Source organism: Pygocentrus nattereri, chromosome 16 (assembly GCF_015220715.1).
Source record: "Pygocentrus nattereri isolate fPygNat1 chromosome 16, fPygNat1.pri, whole genome shotgun sequence".
NCBI classification, from domain to species: Eukaryota; Metazoa; Chordata; class Actinopteri; order Characiformes; family Serrasalmidae; genus Pygocentrus; species Pygocentrus nattereri.
The window spans coordinates 9265660-9280497 of NC_051226.1; the positions used below are offsets into that span (position 1 = coordinate 9265660).

The following is a 14838-nucleotide window of genomic DNA, read 5'->3' on the forward strand; positions in this document are numbered from 1 at the left end:
TTGCTGGAGGATCAGGCCAATTCATTAAGTGTCTGTTTCCCAGCTGGCCAGCAGACCAGAGAGGTCTGGAGGATTCTGTGCTCATTTAACTGCCCTGGCTCAAGCTTTCAGCAAGCTCAGAGACACAAAACTACCAACAGCAATTGCATACATTTTATTAAGCATGTCCTTAACCTTCACATACTTCAGGTAAACTTTTTTAAAAAATGTGAATTTTAGCTCTTCTCAATAATCAGTCACAGTCGTACCCCCTGCGTTACTGATTTAGTGTCACCACTGCTGCTACATCTATATTGTATTATCTTATATGTATATTACTGTCTATGCCATTTGGACATTTACCAAAGTTGGCAGTACACTTGAAATGAAAATGATCTTCAGATGTATTTTTGGCTGGTTTGTTTGTAAAACGTGGTTTGTTTTTGTAGAACTGTGTCTTACAGACCTACTGGATGTTATTGATCCACAGCATGTGAGGCAGTAGTTTGTTTAGGTGTTTTGTCGCTTGAAGTGTCCTGCCAGCTTAGGAGAAGTCTGAATCCACAGTATAGTTTCCAGTAAAGAATTCCACATCACTGTGCCCGTATAGTCCAATTTACTGTATGATGTCCTTCCGGAATCACCATTATATAGAACTGTCTGATGCTAATGTTCTGTTTTTACAGAACCACATATCTGTTTACGCTAAAATGTACATTTCATAACAGTTCATTACAAACTCCGGTGCTGTAGCATCTCTCTACTCACACTTTCTTGAATGGTTTTGTGCTGTAGGTGAAGGAATGTGAGTGACTGAAGTTTAAAAAGGATCCACCAGTTGAATCCTTTAAAAGTCTCAGAAAGTAAAAGGTTCTACAAGAATGTGACAGTGACATAACATCTGAGAAATGAAGACATCCACAGCTGCATTCTTGACTTTGAGACACAGTTTATAGTACTGTGTAAAAGTCAAAGAACACCTGCCATTTATTTAATTTCATTCAAAATTGCCTTTAAAAGAATGTTATTCACTTTTCAGAAGATATTAGATATTTTCTGTATTATAAATTAGATCTAATATACTGGATAGAATATCCAACATACCCGATATTAGGTGATTAGATATAACATAATCCACTTGCATAAGGACGGGGAAAGTATTACTTATTATTGTAATAACATGAAAGACCTGGTAGACCACCAAAACACTCACCATCATATAAACAGTACTTAAAGTTTTCATCTTTGAGAGGAGAAAATCAGCTCTGCTCTTGATTCAGATCTGAAAAAAATCCACAGGTGTTTTTGTCCATCCTTCCACTGTGCGAAGACAACACAATGAGTCTGAAAGGATGCATAGCTGACAAGAAGCCCTTACTGAGAAATGGAAATAGACAAAAAACAGTTATAAAGAAGTTGCTGGTGTTCTTAGAACAACGGACTGACCACCCACTGAGAGTCCAGACCTCAGGATCACTGAATGTGTTTGGGATTACTTGGATGACGAATAGCAGGAAATACAACCAATTTCTAAAACTGAACTTTGGACACAAGGAAAATCTCCCTGCAGAAGTCTCCCCCCCAAAAAATATAAGCTGTAAAGGGACAATACTTAGAAAATTTGACATTACATTTAGTCATTGAGGCTTCTGTGTAATTTTCTGTTAATTTGAACATAACTTACTTTTTGACTGGAAATGAAAAAAGAAGGGTGGTCTCTGACTTTTACACAGTACTACATATGTCTAGAATAGCACATATGTACAACCTATACATTTTTCAAAATAATCATACCAAATCATTCTTACCAACATCTGGAACTCTACTTCACATTCCTTGCAAATAATTACCTCCCCTTCTCTCTTCCCAACCATAAGGCCTTAAATCACTTCAAACTTAATATTCATGGATTTATGACCCAACAGTTGAAGTAAGAGTAAATTAGATGAACAAGGTTTGAATTTTTTCACAAAAATAGATTTTAGTGCATTCAGTATTCGTTCACCTCTAAAGCACTACTGTGCTGCCTCATAACTGCTGACTCTGCTAAGCTGGACTGTGGAGATAAATATTACACCTAAGCTATGAGGTCAAAAACTGCCACTTCAGGTCCCAATGGAGGTCAACAACTGTCTGGCATCCACCGTAGCACACCAAGCACCTGATTCACTTCCTATTGGCTTTGTTTCCTCTAAGCTTGAACAAAACTCATTTAAAATGGTTTGTTTTGTAGATATGAGGCCAAGAGGAAAGAGAGGGGTTTGAATGCAACCAATAATGTGGGAAACATATTTAAAGTTTGGCTAGAAGTTTGGCTTCTCTGGCATCTTCTGCAGCGATTACAGATAATGTACAAGTCAGCAGAGTATACATTCTTCACACAAAATACCTAACAAGGACTCTCAAACACATCTGGACAGAGGATTAATGAACATATTCATTAATGGCTAAAACCTGAGTTATTCAAAGTAGTTCATTAGAAAGACCACAACAATAAACATCAAAAAATAAATTATGTACCACCAACATTTAGGTTATTTGCATGACTATAGCTACACTATATATTAATGAGATGTATGTACATCTATATTTTAGTGGCATTATTTCTTCTTATGTCTACATTGTACTTTCGAAAAGGTTCGAAAAACAGCCTGATAGTAGACATAAGACTGGTTTTTGTCGTAAGCACATTTGTCTTTGATAGAGCTCAGTGAAATAGATATATGTTACATAGAAAAACGGAACAGTCTGCCTCCATTCGTCTACGTCGCCGCCGAAGACAGATTTCGCACCGTATTGTCCTTTTTTTTGCTTACTCAAACAGGAAATGCTGTCTTTGGCACATCCCCGCTCTTGTCTCTGTGCTCTGCCGTGACTCCGTGTCCTGCCGGAATGGCTCAGGGTCTCGAGTGAAGAGCTGAAAAACATAACGGCTAACTCACATAACCAGCAGCACTTCGTCCTCCTTTTATGCTTCCAGTTTCTGTCCTTCTTTATGAGAGCTGGTGGGATGGGGTGTTTCTTAGGGGGACGCTGATCTGCTCTGGGTCACAACAGGTCCTCATAGTCCAGCAGCTTCGAGTGCTGTCGCGTCTTCCACAGCCGATAGAGACGGAAGTCAAAATACATCTCAATCATCTCCTTTCCTGAGACATAGAGAGAGGAAAGAAAATGATACGCCTCTAAGTTTCTACTCTTTCTGGCTCCTTCTGTGCCAGGCACAGATGGCACATTATGTATTGTACTAAGTAGAGCTGAATGCTAACTGCGCTACTTAATCAAATGTGCTAGAAGGTGAGAAAGAGGGACAGGGAGAAGAAATTGGAAAAGGAGAGGTTTTAACACTACAAACTAGGACCGATAATGGAAAAACCCACTATATCAATTTCTTAAGAAGGGGCGTGTTTTTTATTTTTCCTCTGAGGTCCGCTCATGACATTTATGTGGATTTATGTAGCAACACCAGTCATGATTCAGTTTTACAAGACCATTCCCTGCCGCAACTTCTTTTTCCCCATTAGAATTAGGCCTGGGCAATGGGCCAATGTGATCAGATGTCATCGATGACTGATACGTAACCTGATGACAATGCTTGAAATCAGATAATTGCCGTGTTGGGAATATGACAGAGATCTAGAGAGCACTCATTTACCACTAAACAGCTTGCTAAGTATGTTAGAAAATGAAGGTTCACGTGTCTGTAAGTGTGTGGGCACGCAATAGTCTGTCTTACTTTATGTTAAGTTTACCTTGAGTGCAGGGAAGCGGAAATAAATCGTGATGTGCTTTGGTACTTCAGCCTGCTTTAGTGTGTGGAAAACAACCAAGCTCAAGTGACTGGGTTTTACCATAGAGCAGCTATGCTAGCTATGTTTGCAGTACCATCTAATAAAAGAACAGAAGTAGTTTTCAAAAGATGTTGTGTTACTCAATATTATATTTTTAATATGTGACTTTTAAACAATATATCATTTTATATAATCAACATTCACAATATTTAACTGTGCTAATTTGAAAATATTCTGTTAATTATTTTCAGATATATCGCCAAGTCCTACATAGAATCAAATAGACTGTTTTTGTTACTGTGCCATTAAAGGGAACTTTGATCATTTTTACAAATGATTATTTCTCCACAATTAAATCTTTACAAAGTAAACTAAATCTTTCAGAGTAATGACATGAAATTCTCATTATAGAGAAACTTAGAAAGTCAGAGTTGTCCACAGTGGTGGTGATAGGAGCCAGAAGTCTAAAAAAATGCGATCTCAAAGTAATTCCATGAAATGGTTACAAATACATTCTTTAATGCCGGATACATTTTAACCCTTTGAATGGTCAGGGCCCACTGGCAGGCCCAAAGTTTTATTACACACTTTTGTAACCTAAGAACAGCTTAGTTTGCACTGTAGTCCCTCTAGTTACTTAATAATAAGCCTTAGCAAGTAATAAACATGGGGTTTTAAGGGGCTAAACATTTATGGTGGAGAGGTTCATGCAGAGCACTGTAAAGTGAAATGGTATCTATAGAAAATGTTTTTTTTTTTTAAGATTTACCACCATTTTATTATCAACATTACATAGAAAATGCAGAAGACACTTGTGGTCATGCAATGCAGAGACTATATGAACTGTGAAATGAATGTTTACATACCACATCAAATTCTTTCATCTAAAACAGCAAAATGTGCCATTTAAATACTGCATTTTAAATGTCATTTAAGTAGACCGTTTTGATGTGTATTTTAATGAATATTGCATATTTTCATGAGTGACATGAATAGTTCACAAATGCATATAATAATCACCATGTGGAATTCACAGAATATAAAAGCAGGGATATTAGTGGAGGACACAGAGAAAAGCCTGTCTCTGTGCATGCATGCAGAATGGTGCAGTGTGCAGGGCTGTTAGCCTCACCCTGTGCGGACAGCTCCAGCGGTGACTCAAAGGTGACCGAATAAGGCCTCATCAGGTTCTTCAGCTTCTGGAACAGCTGTTGGCACATGATAAGCGCAGACACCAATTAATCCTCTCCCTCCTTCCCCTTTAGTCTGAGTAGAATCAAGTGCTAGCATGAATCTCTCTCTCTCTCTCTCTCTCTCTCTCTCTCTCTCTCCCTCTCTCTCTCTCTCTCTCTCTCTCTCTCTCCAGAGCAGCTCCATTTACAAGAAAGGATAATTCTGTCACAATAACAGCAGGCTTTCTCTTTACAGCATGGCCTAAAGTTCATGCCTCTAAAATGGTTGGCTGGGATGGAGAACTGGATGAACCTTCAAAGTCATCAATTATGCTTGCATTCAGGCAGGGATTTAAGTGGATCTGGAACCTGGAGCATGTTTAGGTCTCTGGCTTAAAAATTATTTGGCAGGTTAAGATCATTAAGAGGTCAGGATTGAAATGTCATGTATACATTTTTAACTAAATGTACTGGGCAATTTGAGTCTAAATGGGAGCCATTCTAAACTGGTTCATATTTTACATTAAAGAAGAATGCCAACAATTTTTCTAAAATTCTACATAATTAAATGGCTGAGACGTGAACAGAGTCATTCAGAGTGGCTCGGTGTGAAATGCTCTGTTCTAGAGAAACTTACCAAGTCACAATTGTTCACAATGGTGGTGATAGGAACCAGACATCTGAAGAGTTTAATGTCTCTGAAAGCTCCCTCACAGAAAGTTATTACATGATGTGGTTAGATATTTACGGCCTGATGTCTGAGGCATTGTTTAATGATAGTTTTGTGAGAAAGATTTCTCCTTAAATGTATTTTAATCCATTTATTTGTATCCATTTATGGCAGTAGGGCAACCACAGGTCACACTTTTCACCAAAGCAAACCTCTTTTTATGACTATTTTACAATCATCAACATTACATATAAAAACCCAGGACACATATGAAGGTTCACTCTTGGATTTTGATAGTAAATAAAATTAGCAATTTAGACATAGCAACCTCTGGTTTGAGCCTTTAAGTTTCTCTACAATGAACCATTTCATATCAAACCATCTCGAATGACTCTGTTTAAATCTCAAGGACTGGATTATTGAGAAATTGAGAAAAAAATGGTGGAATTTCACATTAAGGAAAAGACTAAATTTACATCATTTTCCACTTTCCCCAAATGTAGTCTGTCGTCTAAGACTGGCTTAACACAGTGAAACATTCCTGTAACTTTAGTTAGTTGAAAGCCACATAAACTTATTCCCACTTGAAATACTGATAACACACCAAATGATAATATCATATGATTGTATATATTATTTATTTTGTATATATTATTTGTATAATATTGTATTTTATTTAAGTATCTGTATAATAATGTACAACAATACTTTTACTCTTATATCTTTACTGTACTTTGTGCTTCTGGCTTCTGTAATAGACAACTTTCTTTCTGGGATTAAAAAAGTAATCCATCCATCCATCCATCCATCCATCCATCCATCCATCCATCCATCCATCCTAACACTCTTATAACTATTTTATATAGGAACTTCACCAAATGTTGCTTTAGGTTTATGTTTCATACACAATTATGAAAGAAAACAAATTAATCCATGAACATGCATACATTAAACATGCATACAAGCCTTGGTCAGCATCTCAGTATGCTTCCATTTTTTACATTACAGACTTAACACTGAAAGTCATTAACATACTAATATTGTTGGGTTCTGAGAAATAAAATTATGAATAAAACACTGAAACAAAATGGACATGGAGATGGTCAAGGAAAGCGAAATACAACAAACAGACAAGCACAGGCTACTAATTGGAAGAATATTATTAATCTATACAGAGATATCAGACTGCACATTAATGAATATCAATTGTGCTCATTAATGAATATCAATAGTTTTCATTTCATTTTTTACCAAACCATCACTTTAAACATTCTGTTTAAAGAGTTGCTGCTGAAGTCAAGAAATGAGGCTGTGGCTAAAATCAAAAAGTAGAAATCAGATGGACAAGTTCCATTTCCCACAGTGCAGTAATGCTGAAGGTTGAAACTTCCCATCAAATCACAGCCCACATTGACAACCTCACACTAGTACATCACACACGCCAATCACACTCAGTTCCCAAGAACAGCCGTGCCTATGGGCAATGACGCACAGGAAAGTTAATCGTTGCCTTGGTCATTTGTGCCACAGCCATCTCCATAGAAACGCATCCCCGGGATACCAGGCCAGTACTAAAATGTCCTTGGGGCAAAACCTCAGGTCTCACAGGCTAATACCAAATACTAACAGACAAAAATCCAAGCTATGTCTAGGTGGCGGAAGAAGAGGAAGTCTTTAAGTGCTATCTTCTCTGTCTGATTAAAAACTTTGCCTTATTAGAGCAGAAAACATGCAAGTTTACTAATTATTATAATTGCTATCTTCCCTCCCTGTTTAACACTTCTATCTTCTTCATTTTCTATTCTTGTATGCTGTTTCTTAGTTTCCTACCTTGTACTGTGAGCTGCATTATATATGCATAATATATGAGCTGCATTGTATTATGCATAATACATGAAAAGTACCATGTAAATATTATTATTATTGTTGTTGTTGTCATTAATACTTTTATTGCAGCAGACGGCGGTTTGTGAGCATGTTACAGCTACAGAGTGAGATAGGAGAGCTTCTGGTTTACATAACCAACAAGGCGCAGTCTGGCAAACATGATAGGCTTGGACTGAGAGGTGAGACAAAAAAAAGAAAGAGTGACAGAGTCCAGAGAGTTCAGAGAGAGAGAGAGAGAGAGAGAGAGAGAGAGAGAGAGAGAGAGAGCAAGAGAGAGAGCAAGAGAGAGTATGGGGTAAACATGGCTACTTAGTGCTACACCAGGCCTCAGGAGGTCCAAACTCTGAGCCATGACTCAAGATGAGATACAGGCAGACATGAAGTGGATGAGAGGTTGTCCCTGTGTTTGTCTTTATCCCAGTGATCATACAGCTCAGGTACAAATCCGAAATTCCAAAGCACAACTACAGAGAACGTCCACTCTGTAAGACCAAACATGACGTTTATGAGCGCTCTCTTCTTCAACACTGCTGTTTATTTAATATTGCCATGAAGCTTTCCTCAGTTTGTTCTTAAATGGGGGGACGACTCAACTGATCACTGTGAGATGTTTAAAAAGTCTCTTCAAGGTCTTTAAGGTCAGAGGACACCAACCGGACAAACACCAACAAACACAACTACTTGATTCATGTGCAATATCTGTGTGTGACTGCTGGGAGATTCAATCCTGATTCACACTCTTACAGAATGCTCTCCTCCATACACACTGTTCAATAATGTTCTCCCCATTCCCACTGTTCTAGTGTCCTTAGAATCTCATCTGCTGTACAAAGTTTTCCAGAAATTGCTCTAGAATGTTTTCTCTTGTGCACACTGTTCCAGAATGTTCTCCATCATTCACGCTGCTCCAGAATGTTCTCCCCAGATCACGCTGTTTTAGAAGTCCACTTCCCTCTTCATACTGTTCTATAATGTTCTACCATATTTATGCTTTTTCTGGATTGTCCTACATTTCTATTGTTCTAGAATGCTCTCCCCCATTCACATTATATTTGGCTGCTCAGTTCTTCTTATAAATGTTCTAAAACAAATTCCAACCTGAGAATGTAGCTGTATGTTGGTGTTAGTTGGGTCTGTGTGCTCTGGCCTTAAACCTGATTTACAGTGTTATGCTGTTTCTCCTCAGCATGCACTCTAAAGCACGTACCTTCTCTCCATTGGGATTCCCCAGCACATAGCAGCCCATGATGTGGATCAGGTTGGGCTCAGGGTTCACCTTACTCATAAATCGGCTTAGCCTTTTCCAGAACCTAAACACACACGCACACACAAGCACACAAAAAGAGTGAGGAAAACATTTACTCTGTAGGGGAGAAAGCCTGTGTAGCCCAATTTGTGCTGCATTTTGGAGGCGGAGAGAAGCATTGATTTTACTCACTGGCTCATGTCCTCCTCTTTCTCCACCTTGGCAAAAGTGGCCACTTTATTCTTCAGCAGATACAGATGCCCTGGACCACCCTAACAGGAAGAGAGAGAGTCTCATGCATACAACTTATGCAAAGAGTCTTTCAAAGACTGAAGTACATTTAATACAAAAAGTAAAAAGCTTTTGCTTTCTGTGCTGTAAATTCACCTGACAGAAGATGAGCATGCGCCAGATCTTGCAGCCTCTCCTGTAAGAGGTCAATCTCTTCTCAATCTCCTCTACAGAGACAAGACGGCACAGGATCAGCGCCAACAGTTACTCCCACAGAACTTTCATGATTACAGTTTTCGATTCTTGATTTTACATTAATCCTTAGAACAAAATAATGTTATATTTACTAGTATATACGATACTAATATGATTTACTTGTAGCTCTTTGAAACAAGAGGAGAAATTCTAGTGAAAGTGTAGATTCTAAACTTTCAAGAAGTGGAAATATTTTGTTATGATTCGATGAAACGTTTGCAGTCTTGTGTTGTGGAAAGAAAAAAATACCCTTATTTTTGCTGTTTTGTCATTTGCTGACATTAAAACAAACAAAAAAGTGGGAAGTACGGCCTTCATGCTGTTGATACAAAATATACATGTAGATGTCACATTTTCTAACTCACTCTGTAATTAAAGCTGCACTAGGTAAGTTTTTTTTGTTAAAACTGTAAGAAGTAGCATTACTGAGTCAGGAGAAATAACACTAAAATATGATGTTAGCATGTTCTGCTGTGAGTCGTCCTGTAAAGCCTGAAATAATCATTTAAAATGATTATGGGTCTGATTTCACAGGAATTTTAATGCCTCTTCATACATCTTGTTTATATATCATTAAAAGGAAGGTCCAGCTCAACCTTTAGGTATCAAATGCAAAATCAACACTGCACTGATGAAGATATGATAACAATAGTAAATAATTCAGTTCCCTATGGATACTCTGTCAACAGGGTAGCAAACATCAGATTCATCTTCTTGGAAAGGGGTCCAAAGCACAACTGACATTATAAAATGTTCTGCATGTTGCCTGCAATTACACATTTCCATCAGAGAGGTCTGCAAATCCCCAAAACTTACATAGTGCAGCTTTAAATGCAAATATGTAATTAAATTAAAATAACAGAAAAAGCAAAGCAATAACTTGACTTCTAAAGGTTAAAGACTCTCAATGTACAGTACATAACTGTATTTCCAACAGTATAACAAAGTCTTCTCTTTTAGGCATCATGCAGGTCAGTGCAAAGGTGAATACAATGCCATTCCATGTAAAACAATCAGGCACAGAAAGTCACTCAAAGACAAAAATACAACAAAACAGAATTTGGTTCACAGACATAACACACATACACACAAACCAAACAGCACTACCTACCCAATATATCATCAAATGTAGCATGCTCATGATCCTAGAGGCAAAACCAGTAATGAAGAGTGAATATTAATAAAAATGAATAACTGCAGTCAGCTCAGAAGGACACTTGTAACATTGCATTTATGTGATGTTTAATATACAAGGTTAAAAAAAGTACATTTCTATCACAATTTCTATCATTTTCTAATAAAATGTCTTTGAAGTCAGTTACGAAGGTTGTGCCATACAGAGGACATGAATGGCTAGTATTATCATATGTAAACCTGCTTGTACAGTTACAATGTGGTTCTGTGCAGCATTCAACACAATATCATAGGGCATTCTGCACTGTAGGCTTACATAAAGTATGGGTATAATGGAAGGGTCATCCCTCCGAATGATGTTCGGGACATACTCTGCCTTGGGGACTTTGGAAGATATCAACTGAAAAAAGAAGGAGAAAATGAATCAAAATATTCAATCAAAACATTTATCAAAACAGTGATTGTGCCTAATCTCTAAATACCCTTTGAAAAGGGGGGTTCTCTATTGAAAACAACAGTGTCTGAAAAACTGACCCATTAGGGGTTGAGTTCCCAGATCCACATTTAGACTTTAGATTTCATGCCACAATGCCAAAAGGAGCCCCGCAAGTGTTTTACAGTTTTTCTCGGTTGCATGAACACTTTTAATCATTCCAAAGGCTTATTCTCAAAATAAGTAACACACAACACTAAACAGAGACTTGGTGGCCAAAATAACACTTTTTCTTTACAAAATGGTCAAATATCCACAAAACACTAAACATATGACACAAAAGCCAACTTTTCCATTAAACACTTCAACTAACAATCAGGGTTAAATTCCTTCGATCACTTACTAAACAACAACCAAATACCACAAAATACAGGTTAGAAGGTTTTAGCCTTCATTAGTGTCAATGTCTACTGTTCTAGCTGCTGATAACTGAAAAAGGTTTTAGAACATATATCAGAATGTGGAGCCTATTCTTCACCAGATTATAAATTACTGTATAAGCTCTGCAAAAAAACATCAGCCAAAAAAGAACAAAAAATCACCCAAAATACACATATACTCTTTTCTTTTTTTGATACTCCTGAAACACAGGTGTCCAAATGATGCCAAGCTCTAGGCCTGAGTATATCAGTACAGTATATATCAGAGATCAGAGGAGACAAAATTGAAAGCCTCTCCATTCGTATATTACGGAACTGAAGTTTACAGTGAAATTCAGACAAAACAGTTATAAACCATGTCATCATTCATGGCATGACAGAATGTGGAAGACAGAAGGTGGAAGAAGGATCAAACCCAAATCTATGTCGACACACTGTAGCTTTCATTGTACACATTTTTAACAACCTCAATAATCTGACGTTTTATAAATCTGTTACTCCTTCTACTGACAATCACTCCAGCCTCCTGTTTGTCATCACATGGGACAATGCTGCTTTACATTATTCTCACCATTTTTCAATGAGTATGGAAAAAAGAAAAAAGCAGAAATAAACATTTCTGAATAGCTCAAATGTCATATCTGAAATCTTTTTCTTTTTTCTGAAGCAGTTCTAGTGTCTCTGGTAGAATTCATCATTTGAATGACTCATAATCTCATCTATCATTTATCATTTTATCAGTTTTAATGTCAATTAAATATTTTATTAATATTTTAACATGGTGCCAACACAGGTGCTGGTGCCAATCCCAGCGGTCATCGGGCGGAAGGCAGGATACACCCTGGACAGGTCGCCAGTCCATCGCAGGGCAGACTTAATATTCTAACCTTTTACCAATTTCTCATCTGACATACACGTCTCAGCTCACAAATCAATTAATCAACGCTTACATTAACAACTCATGATGACTCATTTCTGAGTTAACAGTTGTGCTCTGTGTCGTTCACACAGGTGCTGAAGATATTTATAACTAAGAGTATTTTCAGTCAGCTCTCACTACATTATCCTTTTGTTTTGTACAATTAACCTTACAATACAATTAACCTTTGTATTTTTCTTTGAGATCTGTGTTCATTGTTCTGTAAAAGTGTGGGGAAAATGACAGAGAGCAGTGTGTTCACACATTTTCAAACGGATAAGAAAGTGACAATGAAAAGTCGATCCCAGTTTCATTACATTTTTTTGAGTGGCTGACCAAACCTGCAATAATGTTTGTCAAACATATCATAAAAAAAGATATTATTAATAATTTTGCTTCCTAAAATAAAGAAAGCAGAAATTATGTATCAAAATGAAATTGAATGATCAAAATATTTTAATTCCACTTAAAAATGTTTTCACTTATAAAACACATTATAATAATAATATAATATAATATAATATAATATAATATAATATAATATAATATAATATAATATAATATATTTACCTTTACAGCATTTAGCATATATAATATAATGTAATATAATATAATATAATAGGACCAACAAATGTTCAGAAATGGCCCTGTTTAGGCTACAAAAATGATCACTGACATTGCAACTTAGTCCAAAATTATACTTAATCAATGTTCTGAGAACTCTTTATATCCTGTGTACTTTGAGCTGCTAAGATGTATAAAATAGATAGTTCTGTTCTTAAAATTGATGTCATGCACAGAGTCCCATGGCTTATTGTTTTAACATATGGCTGATGTTAGGACAAAATCTCGTATCCCCATTTTTTATTTTTCAGTTTTTGGCATAATCTGAAAATACCAGTTTTTTTGCTTCTTCTGTAAAGTTCTCATTTTGGAGATACAAGGTTTTGTTCCAACAACAGCAACATACCGGGGGAATCTAAACACATACCTTTACACAAAAATGGAAAATCACACAAATACAAAATACTGGGTGTCACAGAGTAAGTGACAAAAATCATCAGTTACTAATGAGACTGGTCTTCAACAAAGGCTACATCCAGTAGGAACTGACGAAACTGACCATGACTTTAGGAGGGATGAAATCATCTCCTTCACATGCCGCTCTCTCCATCTCTCTCTCCTCCTCCCAGTCCATATCATCACAGCCTCCGTCTTCCAGAGTGGCACAGGACGCCTGCAGGTCACCACCTGCAGCACAACACAACACCACACAGAAGAGCACAGCAGGGCCCGGTCAGCCGCACACAGAGATAAAGAAAGAGAGATAGGGTGGAGGAGTGGAAGAGAGAGAGAGATACAATAGCTGAAGATTAAACAGATATAGGAACAACACAGAAGTACTGAACTGAAGCACAGAGAGAGATTTACGAGAAAGACCTTTTGGAAGAACAAAATTGCTGCCAACATTAGAGAGAGAAATCAGAGAGAGAGAGAGAGAGAGAGAGAGAGAGAGAGAGAGAGAGGAAGAGAGAGAGAGAGAGAGAGATAGAGAGAGATAGAGAGAGAGAGAGAGAGAGAGAGAGAGAGAGAGAGAGAGAGAGAGAGAGAGAGAGAGAGAGAGAGAGAGAGAGAGAGGAAGAGAGAGAGAGAGGGGAAGAGAGAGAGAGAGAGAGAGAGAGAGAGAGAGAGAGAGAGAGAGAGAGAGAGAGAGAGAGAGGGTGAGAGGCACAAAGTTTCAGGAAGCATAAGAGAGATTAAGTGAGAGCGTGAGATAGGGAGAGCATGTAGGAGAGTGTGAGAGTGAGATAGATGGAGAGTGTGAGAAAGAGAGAGTAAGGGAGAGTGAGATAGAGAGAGAGAGAGAGAGAGAGAGAGAGAGAGAGAGAGAGAGAGAGAGAGACTAACATTCAGATAATGAGTCCAAAGTCATAATAAGCCAACAGAGCGCATCCCCCAAACAGCGTAGGTTCCACAGACCAGACAAAACAAAAAGCAAGAAGACAAACTACACGCACAGGTGTCACATGCTGACACAGAAATCTACAGTGCACAAACACACACACACACACACACACACACACACACACACACACACACACACACACACACACACACAAACACCTAAGCTGGGACAGATACTCACAGAGAGAGAGAGAGAGAGAGAGAGAGAGAGAGAGGGACACATATTCGGAGACAGACCCTCACTCAGAGGAAGACAGACAGACAGGGTCAGAGTCAACAGCAGAGGAAGCACATCGCTGTGTGTGTATGTGTGTGTATGTGCATGTGCGTGCATGTTTTTTTGTAGTAAGTATGAGTGGGTGTGCTTATAAAGGGGAAGTCCACCACTTTTTTTTAATTCTACATAATTCAACCATTAAATTGTAAACAAACTAATTCAGAGGTTTGATATAAAATAGTGCATTACAGAGAAAATGCTCTGTTATCTTTACAGTGGATAGAAACCAGGGGTTACAAAGTCTATAACACAAAAACATTTTATTTACTATCCAAAATGTTCTGGTATCACTTCACAATCTAACAACATAATTCATTTTAAAATTATTTATTCATTTTTATTAATTGTTATTAATTAGCTCATAAACACCTTCAAAATAATTAAGAAGCAGTTACAACAAATAATATATGAGTATATAAGTGTTGGTATTGATGCGTATCAT

General features: G+C 37.5%; 1 protein-coding gene across 7 annotated transcripts in view; it reads right to left on the bottom strand.

Moving 5' to 3' along the window:
* Positions 1–1356: 1356 nt before the first annotated feature.
* The window catches only part of LOC108437395 (NMDA receptor synaptonuclear signaling and neuronal migration factor), a 46337-nt gene continuing 32855 nt past the window's right edge, over positions 1357–14838 (bottom strand). For all 7 annotated transcript variants that reach the window (XM_037545682.1, XM_037545679.1, XM_037545683.1 and 4 more), the window contains 8 exons: positions 13278–13405; positions 10679–10762; positions 10340–10373; positions 9130–9200; positions 8935–9014; positions 8704–8806; positions 4900–4975; positions 1357–3125 (listed from right to left, as the gene is read on the bottom strand). In XM_037545682.1, the coding sequence (XP_037401579.1) occupies positions 3028–3125; positions 4900–4975; positions 8704–8806; positions 8935–9014; positions 9130–9200; positions 10340–10373; positions 10679–10762; positions 13278–13405 (674 nt within the window). In that variant the 3' untranslated portion in view covers positions 1357–3027. The remainder of the gene's footprint in view (positions 3126–4899; positions 4976–8703; positions 8807–8934; positions 9015–9129; positions 9201–10339; positions 10374–10678; positions 10763–13277; positions 13406–14838) is intronic.